At 44.1% G+C, this 21,229-nt stretch overlaps 1 protein-coding gene across 1 annotated transcript; it reads left to right on the top strand.

Moving 5' to 3' along the window:
- The first annotated feature begins 20,421 nt into the window (after window positions 1–20,421).
- On the top strand, window positions 20,422–21,017 carry SP1L5 (SPIRAL1-like5). Its single transcript, XM_010256924.3, has 2 exons — window positions 20,422–20,711; window positions 20,801–21,017. The coding sequence occupies exons 1-2, from the start codon at window positions 20,490–20,492 to the stop codon at window positions 20,873–20,875; spliced, it is 297 nt and encodes a 98-aa protein (XP_010255226.1). The 5' UTR covers window positions 20,422–20,489; the 3' UTR covers window positions 20,876–21,017.
- The last annotated feature ends 212 nt before the right edge of the window (window positions 21,018–21,229 follow it).

The raw sequence follows: 21,229 nt of genomic DNA, 5'->3' as shown, positions 1-21,229 counted from the left end.
GGTGTTGTATCATGCCCTCCCTTGTCTTGTAATCTATCTTCAGCATTTAGCCAATCCTTGAAGCATGCACATTTCTATGCTCTCATTATTCATGCAGCTTCTTTTGTCATCCAGTACCCTGGTACTTGCACTAAAACAAGATTCCGCTAGAACTGTAGACACTGAAGGGGTTAGTAGATCACATGCCATGGCGGCGAGAACCGGATAATTTTTCAAGTGTTCACTCCACCAGGCTAAAATATCAAAATTATTTGACACTTCACCTAAATTAGAAAAATTTGCTTACAAATAAAAATTAAGTTCAGTAAATGAACTTGTAGAACTAGTAGATTTCTACCTTCTACTTATTAAATAAAAAAGCTTTTCTCTTCTACTACTGGGCTCAAAGTCAAAAGGAGAAGAAGAAGAAGATGAATAAGTTGTAGGAATATCTCCTACAACTTCAGATTCATACAAACTATATACTTCAAATAATAAATTATTAATTTCTTCTTTTTTATTTCCTATATCAATATTCATATTTTTCATAATATGTTTAAAGTAAAATATCTAAACCATCTTTCCTAATCCTAGGGTCTAATATTGTAGCTAAACAATAAAGGGCAGAAATGTTCTCCCAATATTTTTTAAATTTATTTTCCATAATTTCAACAATACATTGAAATTGTGGATTATTTCTATATTTGGCAAAATAATCACTAATTACCATTAATTGATATGGTAAATTACAACTAATTGGATAATAAATTCTAGATAATTCATTTGTTGCATCATAAAAATGTTTTAAGAAATCTATAATACAGATTGCAATTTCCCAATCTTCCTCAAATATCATATCATTAGGCATTTTTAAATTATAAAAATCAAAAAGAATGTGTTTATGAGATATACAACTTTCTAACATAGCATAGGTAGAATTCCACCTATGCTTTACATCTAATATAAAATGTTTATATTTTAAACCATAGTTTTGGCATAAATATTTAAATTCTTGTTTTCTTGCCCTTGAACTTTTTATATATATAATACAATTTCTAATTTTTGAAATAATATTCAAGGCATATTGAATACATAAATTTAAGATGTGACATGCACATCTAATATAAAATAATTTACCATTTAAGCATGGTTTTAATTGAGATTTTAAAATATTTATTGCAGAATCATTATTGCTAGCATTATCAAAACTAACTATTCCATAAGCATGCAAAGTAGTTAAAATACTTGCAGCAATAGCTGGGCCACTATGTGGCCATTCAAGCCTAGTAAAACTTAAAGTTCTTTTATTCAAAAGCCAATTTTCATCAATGAAATGGCCGGTAACACAAATATAAGTAATATTAAATTTGGATGTCCAAACATCCAAAGTAACTGCAATTTTAGAATTAAGATTTGCTAACAAAGAAATTAAATTTTGTTAATATGAATAAAAAATTTTTAAAGCATCAGTTCTTATAGTATTTCTAGAAACTTTTTTATATTGTGGGTTTACAGAACTATGCAACCATTTTTCTAGCTTTGGATCATCACCTAACATAAATGGTTGTTTTGCATGTACACTATACTTAGCAAGTTCTAGTCTCAATTTTTCTTGTGAATATCTAAAAGTACGAAAACTAGTCCCCCTCCCAATCTGTGTTTGGGTTGTTTCTCTCCCTTCATCTTCCTCTCGCTCATGTGTGAGCAGATGTCTGCTCAAATGATCCATACCACCCTTGCTATGATAGCTAAAGTCTATCATACATTTTTGGCAAACGACCCTTTTCCCCTTCCCTTAAATATCCTCTACTTTGAAAACTTTCCAAACCGGGCTACTCAACTTAGAAGCCCTCATTTTTCCCCTAGTATCACTACTACCGGGTGTGAAAGTTCCACTTCTATCAGCATCAGTGTTAACACTAATACTATCGTGATGCGATTGAATGTCATCCATTGTGAACATGTTGGGGAATTGGTTTTGAGAAGGGCCGTCCATTTTTTTTTTTTAATTCTAAAAAGATAAAAATTAATTCAATTCGGCTTACTCGGATTGCTAGTTCAAAATCCCAACTTGATTTCAACGGTTGAAGCCTTTCAACGTCCAAGCCTCCCGAATTGAGATACTTGAGCTGGTTGAACAAGCATTCTTCTTGTTGAAAGTTGAAACTTCGATAAAGTTGAGAATTGAGAATTGGAGAATGTAGAATCAGATAATCAGCTAATCAGAATTTCTCAGATTGCAGATAATTGAGAATGTATGAGTATGAGAGAGAGAGAGAGAGAGAATTAAGAGAATTATTGAATTGGTGTGATGAGAATGGTGGAGGATAGGGCTATTTATAGGAATTGAACATAATTCAATTGCCCAAAATATCCAAAAAACTATCTATTATTTAGTTGTTGGGAGGGTTATGTCATATTTTAACCCCCTTAGCAAAATATAGAAATACCCCCCCTAATATGGATGTTTATAGCTGTTGGGGGGGGGGGGGGGGGTATTTCTGTAAACCCCCTCAAACGCTGAAACTAGCCGTTGGGGCCCTTTGGGAGGGGGACCCAACGGCTATATTCCAGGGTTGGCTGAGCGCGGCCCGTTACAGGCTTGGCGGGTGCGGCCCAACCCGATTTACACCTGTAATTTTATCCCATATTATTGACATAAATATTTAAATTCTTGTTCCAAAAGTTCTAAAATACATAAGACAATTTCTATTTTTAGAAATATGAGTTGAAATGATATATAAAGTTTCTTGTACACAAATTAAAAATGTGACATTCACGTCTAATATGAAATATTTTTCAATTTAAAAATGCTTTTAAATGAGATTTTAAAATATTCATAGCAAATTCATTATTACTAGCATTATCAAAACTAGTAGAAAAACTTTATTTTCAATACCCTAAATATGTAAAGTATTTAAAATACTTGCAATAATTATTGAGCCAGTATATCACCATTCAAGTCTTGTAAAACTTATTTTTTTTAGTAAAAACCAAGACTAATTAATAAAATGCCTTGTTACACAAATATAATTAATATTATATTTGAAAGTCCAAATATAAGGGCAATTCTAGAATTAATATTTGATAAAATAGAAATCAAATCTTGTTTGTATGAATAAAAATTTTTTAGATCATATGCTTTAATAGTATTCATAGAAATTGGAGATTTATAAATTTGTGTAAAAAATTTTCAAGCATAGTATCTGATGTAGCGCAATCCGGTCGGTCCTAGCTGTCAACGACCTTGCCTCTGACTGGAGCAACAGGTGCCTGAAATGGAGAAGAAGGCGAGGAGTCTCCGGGGTGGAACCCGGTGAGAGTGCTCCAAAGCTCAAGTTAGTATTTTCTCAAAGGCAAGATCAAAACCAGATAGCGCAAAGTTATCATGTACCTCCATTCTCGGGGGGAAGAGGGCCTTTTATAACCACTTCGCGCACTCACTCCCAAGCTCTTGTCAGGTCGGGTATCATTACCTCTGCACTTCTGCCAGTTCGGGTGTCGTCACCTCTGTTGGGGCAGGCAACCGCCACTGCTCTCTTTGTCGGAGCCGTCTCTGTAACTGGAGGTGGCGGTGGCAGGTGGTCGTTGAAGTGCGACTGTCAAGCGTCAGATCCCAAGTCAGTCTGGTGCGCCGTCTCAGGATACGGGCTCTGGTGTTAGGTACAGTGGTTCAGTTCGGTGGCCAGGAGACAGTGCCGGAGTGGTGCGCAAGGTAAAGTCTTGAGTTCGGATAGAAGTGTGACCCGAACTGCCCTGGGGTGGGCCAGTTCGGGTTGTGGCCCTTTGTGCTCTTCGCAAGGTTTGGGGCCAAGGGGAGAGTTCGGGCTTCTTTTGGGGAGCTCGGGTCACAGGTCCCTCTTGGGGGTGCTCGGGGTTCCTCTTCTTGGAGCTCGTGCCTTGAGCAATACTGTGCCGAGCTGTCGTTCTTGCCAGGTCACCCTTGGCTGCTTCCACGTGTCAGGTGGTCAAGAGGTTGGGTCAAATTTACCTCCATCAATTGCCCCCCACTCCTCATGCTAAGGGTCTTTGCACTAGTGTGGGGAGTTCGTGAGGTGACGGATGGAGTTGACCCGTTCTTTCAGACCATCTGACTGACGACGTGAAGTGCGCGGACGTCAAGAGTTTCCTCGAGCATCAAAAAGTCAGAAAAAACACGCCAGTCCGCCTTTCAATGGAGGCGCGACGGTGGGCGTTTAAAATTCAAAAAATCCCGCCGTTGCAGCCTTCAATGCTGGGAGACGTGCGCCGGCGCTGCTTCAGTTTCCAAAGACGTGCAGCCAGTCACGTCTCGGTCTTAGGAGGCATGCGGTCAGCCTGGTCGCGAGCCGTTGGATTTGTCTTGATCAGAGCCGTTGGTTTTTGGTCACTGTGGGTGTAAATAGTGGGGGACCCCCAGTCGTTTTCTTCCGCCATTCTCCTGCGTTTGCTTCTTGAGCTCGCGTCCAGATTTTTAGCTCGCGTCAACCTTCCGTAGTCCGTTTAGTTTTTTTCGAGTGAGTCTATTTTTCTTTTTGGTTTTCCTTTCCTCGCCATGTCTAGCTCGGACAACTCAGACAGCTTCTCGAGGGGGTCATACGCAGGTTCTTCGAACCGAGCTGCGGCCCCCGACAGCCTTAGTGAGTTCGAGGCGGAACCCGAAGTAGAGCTTGGGGAAGAGCTCGAGGAAGAGTTGGAACCCGTAGGCCGAGTTGCCTCGGGTAGTTTGGCGTCCTCCTCCCGTCGAGGTCGGACGTTAGACAAGTTCGGGCCTTTAACCATGACGCCCGAGGGGCTACATTCCCTTATCGCCCAATTCAACTTGCTCGGGGAGTATACTTATTCTATACCCTCGAGTGATTTCCCTTGGGAACACGGTCCAGATGAGATCGAGGTATTTCGGGAGCAGATCGTCGCTGGGCTGCGCCTACCTTTCCACCCTTTATCATCGAGGTCATGAACCACTTCGGCATTACCGTCGGTCAGCTTCAACCAAATTCTATCCGTAACTTGGTTGGGACCATCTCCCTCTTTTGCGCACACATTCTGCCCTTAGACCTAAATATCTTCTTCTCTATCCTTATGCTTAAGAAGCAAGCTGGTCTCCTTCCCGGGCGTAGGTGGGCATACTACTTGTCTCCTCGCCCGGGGTTCAAGCTTTTACACAACCTTCCCAACAAGGTCCTGGCGTGGAAACGGGACTACTTCGTGGCACGAAGTGTATCGGGGTGGCCGTTTCAAACCGGGTGGGGGTTGGCTGCCCCTGACCCCGGTGTTACGCTAGATAGGGAGACGGCGAAGGGCCTCCGAGAGTGGGCCCGGCTCGGGCTAAAATGCCATCACTATTTGACGGAGGCCAAGCTCATCCAGGCTGGCCTGAGTTCGGGTAGGTTCCTCGGGCATACTACCTGTTTTTTTTTTTTTTTTTTTTTTTTTATGCCGAGCTCTCTCTTGGTTTTTACAGGTGCAATGGACTCAGAAAAGACTCGCGGTGGGAACCTTTTTCACGCCATGAAGAGGAGGAAGCGAGTCGCCAAACGGGTTCGTGCCGAACCACCCCGAGGCGCGGAGCCCGAGGTGCCGAGCTCTCCGCCCAGGGAACCCGAAGTGGCCCCTCCAGTGCAAGAAGCGGCCGGGGCCCCTTACGCCGAGGCTACTTATACGGGGGCACCTTATACCGAGGCCGCTTATACCCGGGCTGCGCCTTCAGGCTTAGGAGGCCGAGGCGAGCTCAGGAGCGTGTTGTCGCCAAACCAAGCTCTCCAAAAAAGTAAGGAGGCATGTTACTCGGAGGAGGTCGCGACATGGGCCGAGCTTCCTTTGAACCATGTGGCCGGGCGTGCTGCTTCTTACACTATAGTGGTAGGTTAGTGACTTCTTGTTGGGCTCCTTATCATTACCCTTTTCGTTGCTACTCTTTTAACATTCTCGTTATTTTTCCTTTTGGTAGGTGAACTCCTCCATCCATGCCTTAGCGGCCCAAGCGGAAAGGAGCTCGAGGCGGGTGTGAGCTGCCAAAGAGGCTTCCCGAGCTGCCGAAGCGGCTTCTTGCGCTGCACAGGCCAGGCTGGCGAGGTCTCAGACAGACACCGAGGCCATGGGAGTGGTGGTGAAGCACATGGCGGACCTGAGGCTGGACTTGCAGCGTCAAGTCGAATACCTTCAGGAGGACATTCGAGAGAGGACCGAGATCTTTTCTCAGGGCATCGAGGATGCCAAGAAGAAGGTTATCGATGACTATATTGCCTCGCCGCATTTTGATGACCTGATGGTGAACTCGTACCGGAGGGGCTTTAAACTAAGCCGGTGGATGATCCGGAATACGTACCCCGAGCTCGATATTAGCGCCATAACCACTTCGCACATTACTCAGGAGATGGCCAACGCTGCTGACGGTGAACCAGATTTTGAGGACGAGGCAGGACCTTCGGGTATCGTTGAAGTGCCTTCCGATGGTGAAGAAGTACCTCCGGGCCTATGAGCTCGCTTCTGTTGTTTTTTTTTTTGAAATATAAACAAAGTATTTTGCAATGGAATGTTCTTCTTTTGGTTAGGTGTTGGTTACTCTTTCTTTCGAACTGACCATATGCCCAATCCATTTTTTGGCCGGGTTACTGCACTCGTGCGACCTGTTTTGGTGTTAACACTTGGCCTCCGAGATGCCGATGTCCTTATTAGTTCGCTGTTAGCACTTTGCCTGAGCTTTTGGTTAGCATTTTTTGCCTTTGCTTGCCGATGCCGAGGTCCTTGTTAGCTCGGTATTCTAGCTAACGACGTTCCACACTCGGAGATCTATAGGTAGTATCTTCTCAAGTTAACGACGTTCAACGCTCGGGGTACTTGTTTTTCCTCTAAAGTTTCGAGCTCGTATGCTCCTCCGAGCGCTCTCTTTACTCGGTAGGGCCCTTCCCAGTTCGGTCCAAGTTAGCCAACGCCAGGCTCGGGTGCCATGATCTTACGGAGAACCAAGTCACCAACGCGGAAGTTCCACTTTTTTACTCTGGCATTGTAGTACCGAGCTACTCTTTGCTGGTAAGCTGCACTCCGGATGTACGCGAGATCTCGTACCTCATCGAGTAGATCGAGGTTGGTACGTAGTTCTTCTCCGTTCGTCTGCTCGTCGTATGCTTCTAGTCGCAGTGTGGGTACTTTGATCTCCGCTGGTATTATTGCTTCGGTGCCGTAGGTGAGGTTAAAGGGGGTCTTTCCCGTGGCGGTTTTTTTGGTAGTTTGGTGAGCCCATAGAACAGTTGGTAACTCATCCACCCACAACCCTTTAGCTCGGTCTAGTCGCGCTTTCAGTCCGTGGAGGATAGCTCTGTTCATAACTTCTACTTGACCATTTGCCTGCGGGTGTGCGACCGATGTGAAGTTCTGCTGAATCCCCATATCTTGGCACCATTCCTAAAATTTGATGTCCTCGAACTGCTTGCCATTGTCGGAGATCAGTACACGAGGTAACCCGAAGCGATATACTATGCTCTTCCAAAAGAAATTCTGGACGTTTCGGGCTGTGATTGTTACGAGAGGTTTGGCTTCTACCCACTTCGTGATGTAATCCACCGCCACTACTAGGAATTTCCTCCCACCTGTTGCTGGCGGGAATGGTCCTAGTAGGTCGATGCCCCATTGTGCAAAGGGCCATGGACTGGTGAGGTACTTGAGGTCGGCGGCAGGCTGATGGTGGATGTTGGCGTGCCTCAGGCACTTGTCACATTTTCTAACGAGCTCGGTGGCTTTGGCCTTTATTGTTGGCCAGTAGTACCCTTGTCAAAGTGCCTTCTGAGCGAGAGCCCTGCCCCCCAAGTGTCCGCCGCACAAACCCTCATGGGTGTCGCGTAGTACGAGCTCAGCCTAAGTAGGTCGCAAGCAACGCAGATAGGGGAGTGTGTAGGATCGTCGGTACAGTCGTCCATCTATTATGACATACTTGGCTGCCTGGCGCTGCACCCTTCTGGCTGCGTTGCGATCTGCAGGGAGGGTTCCGTGTAGCAGGAAGCTCGCGAGTGGGTCAATCCAGCTCGGCTCTGCCTCAAGGATGGGAGCAACCTCCTCTGCCCCCCTGAAAATACTAGGCCGAGGTAAGTCCTCTATATACACCGTTCTCATGGTGTTGTCACTGGTGCTAGCTAACCGGGACAGGGCATCGGCCTTAGTGTTCTCTGACCTCGGGATCTGTCTGATGAAGTGTGACTGGAAGTTGAGGAGAGCCTCCTTTACCTTTGCTAAGTAGGAGATCATGGTTGACTCGCGAGCTTCATATTCGCCGGTGACCTGGTTGACCACGAGCTGGGAATCACTACAAACGACTATGTGCTTCGCTTTTACTTCTTATGCTAGGGCTAGCCTGACTATCAGCACTTCATAATCCGCATCATTGTTGGATGCCGCGAACTCAAAGCGTAGCACGTACTCCAGTTTTATGCTACTCGGGCCGCAAAGAACTACATCGGCTCCGCTGCCCTGCGGATTCGAGGAGCCATCCACGTGAAGGATCCAGCGCTCCTCATCCCAGTTCGCACTTGACCTAACCAGAAGAGATACCGATCTGGGTATGACCTCACGGTGCTCGGACTCGATTTTCCTGGAAGCACCGAGCTCACCCGAACTGGGAGCCTCATGCTTGGCCGGGCCAGTGGTCTCGGAGTGGAATGTGCATTCTGCAACAAAGTCTGCAAAGGCTTGGGCTTTGATGGCAGTTCGGGGCTTGTACTGGAGGTCGTATTCACTGAGTTCGATGGCCCACTTCGTCAATCATCCAGAGACTTCGGGTCTATGTAATACTTGCCTTAGGGGTTTTTCGGTGAGAAAGACGATGGTATGGGCTTGGAAATACGGGCAGAGTTTGCGGGCCGCGATGACCAACACGTAGGCTAGCTTTTCTTTCTCTGGATATCTCATTTCTGCTCCCTGCAATATCTTACTAACATAGTAGATGGGTCATTGGACCCGATCTGCTTCCTTTATTAGTACCGAACTGACCACTTCGTCGCTTGCCAAGAGGTACAGTTCTAAAATGTCGCCCTCTTAGGGCCGGGTCAAAACTGGGATGCTGGTGAGGTATCTTTTGAGCTCGTCAAATGCAAGCTGGCAGTTTGGGTTCCACTCGAACCCTTTGCCTTTTATTGCCTTGAAGAAGGGAAGGCAGCGGTTTGCTGATTTGGACATGAAACGACTCAGAGCAGCTATCTTGCCGTTTATCCTCTGAACCTCTTTTACTTTTCGTGGTGGTCTCATATCTAAGATGGCCTTTATTTTGTCCAGGTTGGCCTCAATACCGCATTGGTTGACGATGTACCCTAGGAACTTACCCGAGGTGACACCGAAGACGCACTTATTTGGGTTTAGTTTCATGTTAAATTGTCGAAGAATTTGGAAGACAGAATGCAAGTCTTGCACTAATTCATGCGCAAATTGTGTCTTGACGACCATCTCATCTACATAAAATTTTATTTTTGTGCCAATTAAGGCTGCTACAGCTTATTCACAAGTCTTTGGAAGGTCGCCCCAGCATTTTTCAGTCTGAAGGGCATGACCTTGTAACAGTACAGGTCAAACTCGGTTATGAAGGTTGTTTTTTCCTCGTCGGTTGGGTCCATCCTGATTTGGTTGTAGCCCGAGTAGGCGTCTAGGAAGCTTAGCAACTCGTGTCCCGAGGTCGCATCTACTAGGCGGTCAACCCTGGGGAGGGGGAAGCAATGTTTCGGGCAAGCTCGGTTCAGGTCGGTGTAGTCGACGCACATGCGCCATTTGCCGTTTGCCTTTCTTACTAGTACTGGGTTGGCTACCCAGCTCGGGTAATGAGCTTCCCTGATGAAGTCTGCTTCGAGGAGCTTCTCGACCTCCTCATCGACCTCCCTCCAGCGTTCTAGGGCTAGGTTGCGTTTCTTCTGTCTAAGGGGTCTGACTACGGGGTCAGTATTAAGCTTGTGAGTTATGAGCACAGGGTCTATGCCGGGCATTTCTGCCGCGGACCAAACAAAAATATCTAAATTTTGAAGTAAGAAACTTACCAGTTCGGATTGTAAAGGTTCTTGGATGAAAGCACCAATCTGTAGCGTTCGAGCTGGGTTTGTCGTCGAAGTCGGGACCGTGACCGTTTCTTCTGTGGGCGCAGCTCGCTCTTCGTCTTGCTCCGTAGGGCGTTCCAGTTCGATTTCACCGGCCACCTTGGTTTTTCCCTTCAAGGCGGCTACATAGCATTTGCGGGACTCGAGTTGGTCACCCCGCGCTACTCCTACACCGAAGTCCGTGGGGAACTTCATCACCAAATAGTAGGTGGAGACCACCGCCCGTAAGACATGGGTGATTGGCTACCCTACTATGGCGTTGTACGGGGAGGGGGTCGCGACCATTAGGAAGTCGTGGTTGAGTCTGACCGCACAGGGCCACGTGCCAACCTAGACGGGTACTGTCACTTTCCCAAGGGGCCTGACTTCTTCCCCACTGAAGCCCACCAAGGGAGTGTTCACAGACTTCAAGTCACTTCCCCGCAGCTGGAGCTGGTCAAATGCTGATTTGAATAGAATGTCTGCCGAGCTGCCTGAGTCGACAAGCACGCACTTGACTTCGAAGTCGTTGATCCTCAGCTTTATCACAAGTGCATCGTCGTGAGGGTAGTGGACCCCGCGCGCATCGTCTTCTGTGAAAAGAATTGGCTCTTCTACCTTCGGCCTCTTTGGAGGATTTTGGTCTTCTCGAGCAGCTTCGCGAACTGACGTCCAGGCTGCTGCCGAAGTGCATCCTGCTACAACCGAACCTCCCACTATCACATGGATGGTCCCCCGAACTAGCCTCTCTTCCGTAGGCTGCTTCTGTGGCTGCTCGGTCGGCCTACTGCTAGATTCAGGAAAATCCTTGCCGCGCTCCCCTTGCCGACCTGTCTTACTATTATTATTATTATTGTTACTACTATGATGTACAAAATTTCTTAAGTACCCGCGGCGAATGAGTTCCTCTATCTCGTCGCGGAGATTATTACAATTTTCGGTACTATGATCGTGATCTCTATGGAAACTGCTGTACATGTTTTTGTTCCTCTCGTTTGGGTTCCCTTTTAGGCGAGGTGGCCACTTTACGTACGGGGCATCCTTGATCGTCATTAAGATCTCAGCCCGCTTTGTGTTCAAGGGCGTATAGTTTGTCCGACCTGCTACGAGACCTCGGAACGGCTGGCTCGGTTTCGGCGCTCGAGCTGGATCCTTCCGGCTGTCTCCTTGGCTGGGGAGTTCTTCTCTCTTTCTTTTTTCAAACCCGCCCCCAGTCCTTTGATGGATCTCCTCCTCCGTTCGCATGAACTTGTCCACGAGATCAAGGAATTCGGCGATGGTCGTGGGCTAGTTGGCCACTATGTGCCATTTGAACTCCTTGTGCGTCACTCCCATCTTGGCCACCGCGAGCTGAACTGCGGGGTCCAGGCATGGGATCTGTAGGCATGCGTCGTTAAACCGCTTGATGTAGCTGCGGATGGGTTCTCCTTCCTTCTAGACCATGCCGAGGAGGCTCTCCTCGGTTCGGGGGCACCGCTTGCTGGTTACGAAGTGCGTGGTGAAGACTTGTATGAACTGGGCCCGGCTTCTTATTGACCCGAGGGCCAGGTTCCCGTACCAGGTGCGAGTCACTCCTTTGAAGGTGGTGGTGAAGGCTACGCACATACAGGACTCGCTGGCCCTCGCCAGGTGCATCTGGGACTGAAAGGCATCAACATGGCCACTAGGGTCAAAGGACCCGTCATACTTGTCAAGTGGGGGGAGTTTGAAGTCTCTGGGCATGGGGACTGCAAGGAGTCTTGATGACAGGGGGAAGGGATTGAGAGGACAGGGGTAGCTTTTACCTCGTCCGAGCTCGCCTCTTCTTTGCCTCAGAGCTCGGGTAGGACACGGGTTGCAGTTCGACGATTTCGCCGGCGGTGCCTCTGCTGCTTGGAAGGCCCAGCGCTGGCACTACTTGCCTTAGTGTTCCCGAGCTTGATGAGCTTGGACTGTTGGGGGTAGTCCGTGGCTAAGGCGCTAAACTGGTTCTCGGTGTGCAGGAGCCCGTCCTGAGGGTGCCGAGGTGATGTTGTTTTGACAGATCGGGTTCCTGATCCGCCGGCGCGTGGCGAGGCGGGGGCTGCAGCTCGCTCTCTCCTGCCAGGGGATGAGGCCTGGCTCCTAGAGGGGCTTCGAGGCTGGGAGGCCCGAGCTTGGGGAGTCCGAGCTTGGGAAGCCTCCTGGTGGGGGCGCCCGCCTTGAGGGGAGGACTTGGCTCGCCTAACGATGGGGTGCCAAGGTGGGAGCTACGACTGACTTTGAAGCTGACTTTGAAGCAGTTGGGGGAACTGCTGCTGGTAGTGGTACTGGGAAACATGGTGCAACATCTGCTACTGGTGGATTTGTTGTTGTTGAAGCTGCTGCATCTGGGCTTGGATGGCCTGCATGCCATGCATTAGGTCATCGAATTGGTTCTGGCTAGTTGCCGGGGGAACAATGGTTGGTTCAGCAAAGGTGGTTCCAATAGAGGGAGGAAGGGGGACATTCACGGAGGGAAGATTCATAGGCACCATTGTTCGCGGCGTACTCAGGCTGGGGATCCCATCCACCGAAAGGGGGATGGTGAACTGTCCGATGCATACCACGGGGACTTGAAGCTGTTCCCCGGTGGCGTTCATCTCCATGCTACATCCGACATTGCTGGAAGAAGCCATAGGTGTTGGGGTTTCTTGGTCAGAAGGTGCTACGAAAGTTTTAGAGGGAGGATTTTAGAAGCGTATTCCCACAGACGACGCCAAATGATGTAGTGCAATCCGGTCGGTCCTAGCTGTCAACGACCTTGCCTCTGACTGGAGCAATAGGTGCCTGAAAAGGAGAAGAAGGCGAGGAGTCTCCGGGGAGGAACCCGGTGAGAGTGCTCCGAAGCTCAAGTTAGTATTTCCTCAAAGGCAAGATCAAAACCAGATAGCGCAAAGTTATCACGTACCTCCATTCTCGGGGGGAAGAGGGCCTTTTATAACCACTTCGCGCACTCACTTCCAAGCTCCTGTCAGGTCGGGTATCATTACCTCTGCACTTCTGCCAGTTCGGGTGTCATCACCTCTGTTGGGGCAGGCAACCACCACTGCTCTCTTTGTCGGAGCCGTCTCTATAACTGGAGGTGGCGGTGGTAGGTGGTTGTTGAAGTGCGGCTGTCAAGCGTCAGATCCCAAGTCAGTCTGGTGTGCCGCCTCAAGATACGGGCTCTGGTGTTAGGTACGGTGGTTCAGTTCGGTGGCCAGGAGACAGTGCCGAAGTGGTGCGCGAGGTAAAGTCTTGAGTTCAGATAGAAGTGTGGCCCGAACTGCCCTAGGGTGGGCCAGTTCGGGTTGTGGCCCTTTGTGCTCTTCGCAAGGTTTGGGGCCAAGGGGAGAGTTCGGGCTTCTTTTGGGGAGCTCGGGTCATAGGTCCCTCTTGGGGGTGCTCGGGGTTCCTCTTCTTGGAGTTCGCGCCTTGAGCATTGCCGTGCCGAGCTGTCGTTCTTGCCAGGTCACCCTTGGCTGCTTCCACGTGTCGGGTGGTCAAGAGGTCGGGTCAAATTTACCTCCATCAATATCTTTAGCTAATGAAAATGGTTGTTCAACATGTACAATATATATTGCTAATTCTTGTTTCATTTTTCTTGTGAAATATTCAAAATTACCAAAAATCCCATGCCCAATTTGTGTTTGAGCTCCATTGTTATTGTATTTTAAATGGTTGTCCATGTGTTTAGCCAAATGGCCAGCACCTCCTTTGCTACTATAACTAAAATTACTTTTTCATTTCATGCAAATTTCTCTCTTTCCCTTTCTCTAAACATCTTTTATTTGAAACATTTTTTAGGCATGACAAGTCTTTCTCTTGCCACCCCTAGAAGCATTAGCAATAGGGACGGTTTCTTTAATTAGCAACCTTACTACTAACACCCATATCGGTGCTGCCATACTACAATTGGACATTATCAAAGTTGCAAGGAAAGGGATTGTGAGAGGAGCCATCCATTTTAATAAATTTTAAATATTAAAACCCTAAAAATGAAAATTAATTATCACTTATTTGGTCCTCCAATCTAGTATCCTAGCTTGATTTCTATTGATGAAACTTTTAAGCTTCCTAAGTCACAAATTTAAGACACTTAAACAAGCCTTCTCCTTGTTGAAACTTTGTCTATTAGGGATTGGGGAATAAAAAAGAGGATATGCGAAAGAGTGAAAGTATGGGAGAATATGAGAATCGGTGTGATGAGAATGGAGGGTAAGGTATTTATAATAGTTGGAAATAATTTAATTGAGAAAAATATCCTTAAAAACTAGCCATTTTGTAATTGTTGGGAGTGGTATTTTAGTTTTTCATAAAATTAACTATCACTTTACTAAGATACCCCCAAACTAGTTATATAGCTATTAGGGGGCATGCATGTCATTTTTGCCCCCAGAGCCAAAATATACAAATACTCCCCTAAAAAGTATAATATAGATGTTGGGGACCCCCAACGGCTATATTATTCAGTGGGCCAACACAGCTTGCAGTGGGCTAACTTCATGTTGTGTCGTGTTGAGCTACTATACGGGTTGTGTTGTGTCGGCCTATGAGCCTCAAAACCCAAGCTCAACATGACCCAAGAGAGATCACATCTCTGTCCCACAATGCCCCACAATGCCCCATCAATTCTGATATATCATCGGGAAATGTTCTCAATACATGGCAAGGATGTATTGTGGGATGTTGTGGGGCGGAGATGTAAACTCAACCCAAGGGTATACGTCTGGTTGGTACAACCCACTTTACAGCTGTACACCATAGAATATAAGATCAGTAGAAATTTGGGTCCATCCCAGGCTATAATGCTTGGGAGAATTAAAGCCAATGAGAGAGGGTCCTGCCAGTAACATCAAGGAAGGCCAATGAGCTACCAACTACGAACTCTTCCTCTCTTCACACATCTATTTGCTAGCCAATCCGCAGCTCCAACTAGTATCGAGTCACCTTATTTAACCATAATGGTCATTTTACCAATATTACCCAATTTTGATTTTATCAATTCACCTAGATGATTTATAGCTATACACTATACAGCAATATCCATATCGGCCATCTCGTTTAGCTGAAGCATCAAAATTAATTTTTAGAGTGTTGGGATCTGGGTGGGGTGCATCTAATCCAATTTAAGCCTTTTCCACTGCGGGGTCCCATAGAAATTAACCTGGTCCCAATTAGCTTCAATATATTATTTCATATAGGTCCTGGCACTATTTGTTCTTAAAAATTTTCTTATTTCTACTTTTGCAGAGGAGCTAGTAGACAATCAATATTCTTTTGAAGAACCATTGTGGATCGAAATGGGTCTTGCTTTCCAGGGCTCTTGTCCACCACTCCTTGAGATCCCAATTTAGATCAGACATTTGGCAACCGATTTCCTGAGATTCCTGATCCATTAATCTCCATACTTGGAGAACATTAATTGTGTTTATGTTTAAACCCCTGTCGGCTAGGATTCTCTTGGTCGGGAGCTTATTTAATATAAACAACCATAAGAAGGCCTTAGTTTTTTCAGAAACAAATAATGTCTTTGAGCATTTAATTAAACGCAATGTACCTCTTCATCAATAGTAGTGTTTCCTTGAATGAGATTGTAGGCCAATTTCACTATTAGACTCCCATTAGGACTTGGGCCCCAGATAATCACGTCCTCCTTCATTAAGATGAATTGCTTTATTGTATTATTTCTTGGGGAATCTTAGGGCCCATTTGGCATGTTTTTCATGTGGTCTTTCAGTTGTTTATAAGTTAGTAAGACCGATTTTTGGTCAATTTCTGTTTGGTTCGCGAAAGATCTAACCGCCAAAAGATGATGCGCCGAAAAGATGTGAAAAACTCATTCTGGACTGATTTTGGGAAGCTTCAAATGAAACTTTCCGCATCTTTTGCGTTTTAATCTCACGTGGAAAGACGCGGGCAGACACACGGAAAGACATGCATCTGCCAAACTGTCTTCGACTGCCCAGATCTTATGTCAAAAGCTCAGTGCGTCTTTTGACAGTCAGAACTACAAGAAAATCTTCTCAAAAAGACACACCAAACAGGCCCTTAATTTTCAGCTAATTTATTTTTGTCCCAGGTTTTATTTCTTATATTTATGTATTCCTTGACTTTTTCTTCTTCATCCAAGTGGTCCAAATTGCTAGTGTTTACCACCTCACTCAAGGGCCTCTTATCCATCCATAATTCCATATATCTGTTCACAATCTGTATTTTGATCCATCTCCCATTTTGTAAGTATTTCCTTTATTCAACATTAATTTTTTCATGCCCATGAACTTGATCCCAGGACGAAGACCTTAAGGTTGTGTTTGTTTACTGTATAAATCTCAGATAGAATTTACACCGAATCGTCCATTAAAAAGTAAGCATTACATCGATAAAATCAATGTAAAACCTCACTATAAGTGACGTTTTATATCGATTTACAATGTAAACCTCATCTCCACCCAAATGCCGGAAACCGAACTCTAATAACGTGCAAGAAGCTCAGCCACACAGGAGAGATACAGGACATTGTGGGGTCCGACAAAATTCTTATGCATAGAATGTCTTCTCATCACATTTCACATGGGTGGATGGAAATGACTTATTAACTAGACAACCGTACAAAATGAAGGGCCCAGCCGAAGACGGGTTCAACCACCGAAAGCCATTGACAAAGCCCACAAATCAGCAAAAGACATTGACAAATAAAGCTGGACACGGGTTCAACCACCAGCACACCAGTGAAGATCATATGAGGATATTCGTGTTTTGGCAGGTTAAGGCTATGGACGGACAAGACAACCCAAAGCAAGATATATAACTAATAAACAGGGCCATGGAATATTGATGGTAACGCCAACCTCTAGTAGGAGACCAGTACTTTTCCTTCTTTTTTTTTTTTTCTTTCTTTGTAATAACCCGCCATAACCAGCAATATCGATATCATAATCTACCTGGGTTCTGGGTATCCATCTCTTCTCTTCTGTTGCTACTGCGTTACACTTTTGGTCTGTTAATGAATGTAAACAGTTTATTTTTCACAGCTTCTGTCTTTCATGGTTGATACTACTTTAGTTTAAATGTTGAAACAATACTCAGAGAGCTATCATGCATCCATATCCAGTGATCGATGCATGAGGCAATCTAAAGGTTCAAACCCTTTCTTCTTCTGCTCTGCAGTGTAGAGGGGTTTTCAATGAACCTTACCAAAGCTGTGCTGTGAACTTAGCTGTTTCATCAGCAATATCAATCATTCCATCAGCTTTAGTATGTAAACTGCAGTAAGACCATGCAGAGACTACTGGTCTCCAGGATTCCCATCGTTTCCAGTAACTGGAGTTAGACACTGATACTAATTCATTGTAAATTTATCAGGATATATTAAACAATAAGCACCACTATTAGAGTTACTGTGAAACCTTGGAACTATATTAGCGTTGTTATCATCAATTGAATTCCATTCAGAAATTCTGTGAAACCTTGGAATGCTACAAGCTACCTAAGCTATACATCTCGAGGCCCATGCCAATAGGTAGTGAGTGGGATTCATTTAAGAAAAAGTCTACAGATACCAGTTAAAGCAACCACTACTGAAGTGGGATTCTTTTGGTCTACAAGCTGCCTTTTCACCCAATTCGATCTGCTTCTCTGAACAAGAGTAGCATAGTTCCTGTACCTTACTGAAAGGACCCCAGCTTAATGGGTCCAATTGCTGAGCTGGTGTCAATTAAGCAGCCTACCATGTCCCCAACATCTTTGCTTAAACCTACTTATGGTGCTGCTGCTTTTCTTGTGAAGATTTTCCCTACTATCTTGATTTCAATAATAGCTTTGCTTTTCCTTGGCCCATAATTGTGTGGTTAGAACTAATTAATTCATATATGCCTACGTTGATTGGTGACTTGTTCTAATTGATTTAATAGCACAACTGATGAACTGAAGTATTCCTGGTGTGTCCATCGATCCAATATGATCATTAATCATTCTATACCTTTTTGGGATTAATGTATGTTCACTCTAGATCTCTCCACTTTTCAATATATACTAAGAAGGTTGTTGGAATAGATTGCAATAAGTTCAATCAGCTACATATGCATCCTGATCCCTCCTCACAAGGCACCCATCATCTGCACCTTTTCAGTGCTGTCCTGGTAAGCTAAACTAGTTATTGGACGAAATGGTTCAAAGAAATGAACTAGTACCCAGTGATTTGGTGCACCAGATCACTAGCTAGTCTAATATATGGTTAAACTTGATTGTCATTGTTAATGGCGATTAGACCCTCCTGACATCGACACTTAAACAAATTTGTCTTTCAAATTCAATGGCTAATCGTATGATTCTAGTAACTTTTTTAAAGCATATCATCAAACAAAATTGCAAAATTATTATGTCAAATTATCAACCGATGTATATATATACTCAATTATTATATATAATTATATATACATTCTTTTTACTCTGATGTATGGAATATGTAAACGACTGAATAGCAACTTAATAAGTTTATATCTCGCCTTGCACATCTAAATGAATTACAGATTCCTTGTAATAGGATCAAAGTGGAGATTTTTGCAATTTGAAGGCCAAATCCACCCATACATCGTTAGTACAGGGGTATTGAAAATAATTTGTAAACCCTCAGTGACTCCACCTTATTGGGTGTTGGGTCAGCCTTAATCAAATTTTGGGTCGAGGTTAAGGTTAACCCATGCCAAAGTTGAACCATGAAATAATTTGTATGTTTAGGCATGGTTGACATCCCTAAGTTCAACCATTGACATTGACATCCCTAATCTTTAATTTTTGTGTCACTTTTTTTTTTTTTTTGGTATTCAATTTTTGCTTTACCAAACAATAGTGCATACAAGTAAATAATAATGATATAAGTTAACACTGTATAATTAAATTTTACTTTTATGAATTGCACCAAAATTAAGGCAAATTTTCATTTTATAATAGTATAGATATTCTTACTTGTATTTAAATTAGGAAAATGTTGATAAACCCATTTCAATTAACCCATGAAAAGTAAATTGAATTTTTGATGTAGTGTGATATAAAATTTTTTTGAAATGCACTGAATTTGGAGTACTCATATAAAATCTAGTCTATTTGCTATGGTTGTATGCTATTGAATAATTAAGAATAATGAATTTCACATGGATCCCATGTAGGCAAAAAAGCACACCAAGCCGTGTACGTTTATCTTGTCTGTTCTTTTTGTCTTTGCATTTTTCTTTCATTTTTTTATGGGAATCTGGCACTATGTAATAATTTAAAGTTGAGTTAAAAGATTCTTTTTAGGGAAAATCTATGATCCTGGAAAGACATGATATGGGGAAAATGATTTGATCAATCAAATCCCTCTGTGAATTTTGATGAAAATCCACTTGATTGGTTACTACTTTTATGAAACTGATTGATTGGATATAAACTTTTCCCGAATCATGTATTCCTGGTATCATAATTAACCTTCTTTTTCTAACAAACAATAATGTTAATATGTTTTTTTTTTCAGTCATACGATATGGGGGAAACATGATATAGTTTATACCATTGGAGAAATCTCCTCAGGATCGGGTGGGATCGAGTGTCATAAAGTGGCACATCAATATGTGACATCTTTAATGTGATTGATTGCATCATAAACCCTAACCCCTAATGATAGGGATTGAACCATCACAAATTTCCACAGTAATGAGCAAGCAACAGTACGAATTGAGCCACTCTCAGTTGCACTGCACCAATTTCTAGGGGCTATAACTAGTCTTCTACAAGGATCTGAAAGTATTATCTCACATCTAACCTAAGTAAAACCTAATAGTTTCCAATTTTCATCTTAACTTCCTTTTCAACGAATTGGGTGAAGATAATTTTTAGAATCCAACAGAAAATATTCCATTAAGTTTATTGATCTAATAAATGTTAATGGTTTAAACCCCAGATCCCAGATTTAATAGATTTTCTATGGTTGCATGGTACCTGCAGTAAAATTCATGGCAGTGCGCTAGCTATTACATGTTCATACATAAGAAACTCTAATACATTGTCTAAATAGTCTTTTAAGGCTATGTTTGGTTTGAAGGAAAAGGTAGGGAAAAAAAAAAAGGTTTGTAAATGTAAAGGTTTCTTACCTTTCCCTACTTTTTCCTTCAAACCAAACACAGGCAATAAATAGTTGGCATTTGAGGGAATTAAAACGCCAGTTCAAGCTTGCCCATGACTGCTAAACCAAGTCTGCGGTTACACATATGCCTGTGGATGGTGTACCTACTCTTAACTTGATAAGCACTCAAATCTACGGTCATACAACTACTCGTCTAGAAATCCCAACATAATTTTAAAAGAAGTAGAGAATAAGAAGAAGAAAGAAAGAAAAATCATAGAGATAATCAAGTACAAAGATGTCTTTTTCTGTTCTGGAGGATTCTCTCCCTTTAAACATTATAAATATAGACATTGCTAGAGCTAATTTAATGCAACAAAGAAAATTTTCGAAGGACAATAACCATGAGTAAAGGTGGGAGCTATGGCGGAGGCCAGAGTTCGCTGGGCTACCTGTTTGGGTCTGAGCAGCAGCCGGCGACAGCCCCAGTCGCCCCAGTCGTTACCAGGCCACCATGGGGAGATGATAACAGCACAGAGAATGCACCCTATCTTCTATCTCCAGTGCAGAAACGCGATGCCCCCGACCAGAGAGATCGGGGCTCGAACACGGGAACCTTCATAACTGTGAGTATTCGACAGGTTATATTTCTTTGTTTAATTGCTATAGATGAGTTGTATCGTTTCTCAGCATTTCTCAACTCTATACTTTTCAGGACCGTCCGTCCACCAAGGTTAAGTCAGTTCCTGGGGGAAACTCATCTCTCGGCTACTTGTTTGGAGATAAGTGAACGTTGCTCTCTCTCTCTCTCTCTCGCAACTCTTTCTGACAGAGATTCAAGTTGTGGGTTCCTAACAGAGTCTAAAATAAGGGTCTCAGTTCCCATTAATATGTGAATTTGCTAAACTACTTAATTATTGCTTGAACTTGTATGGTGCTCTCTCTCTCTCTCTCTCTCTCTCTTATTTAAGGTCGATGATTGAGGATCTATATTGGTGTTTAATATATAGAACATACAGATGGAAAAAGATTGAAGACATAATAGAGTCTGTACTTGGTTTTCTTGTATATATAAAAGACCGCCGGTTGCAGCGTCCTCGTTTGAATTATGAGATGTCTTTTGATTTAATTTCTTAATAAACTC

Source organism: Nelumbo nucifera, chromosome 1 (assembly GCF_055504915.1).
Source record: "Nelumbo nucifera cultivar China Antique chromosome 1, China Antique-T2T, whole genome shotgun sequence".
Classification (NCBI taxonomy): domain Eukaryota; kingdom Viridiplantae; phylum Streptophyta; class Magnoliopsida; order Proteales; family Nelumbonaceae; genus Nelumbo; species Nelumbo nucifera.
This window is presented reverse-complemented; position numbering and strand designations above follow the sequence as displayed.

What these genes read in the sequence shown, in the direction of transcription:
- SP1L5 (XM_010256924.3), top strand. Translation starts at nt 20,490, where the DNA reads ATGAGTAAAGGTGGGAGCTATGGCGGAGGCCAGAGTTCGCTGGGCTAC. An exon ending in ACACGGGAACCTTCATAACT is followed by an intron (nt 20,712 to 20,800) that starts GTGAGTATTCGA and finishes TATACTTTTCAG; the next exon opens with GACCGTCCGTCCACCAAGGT.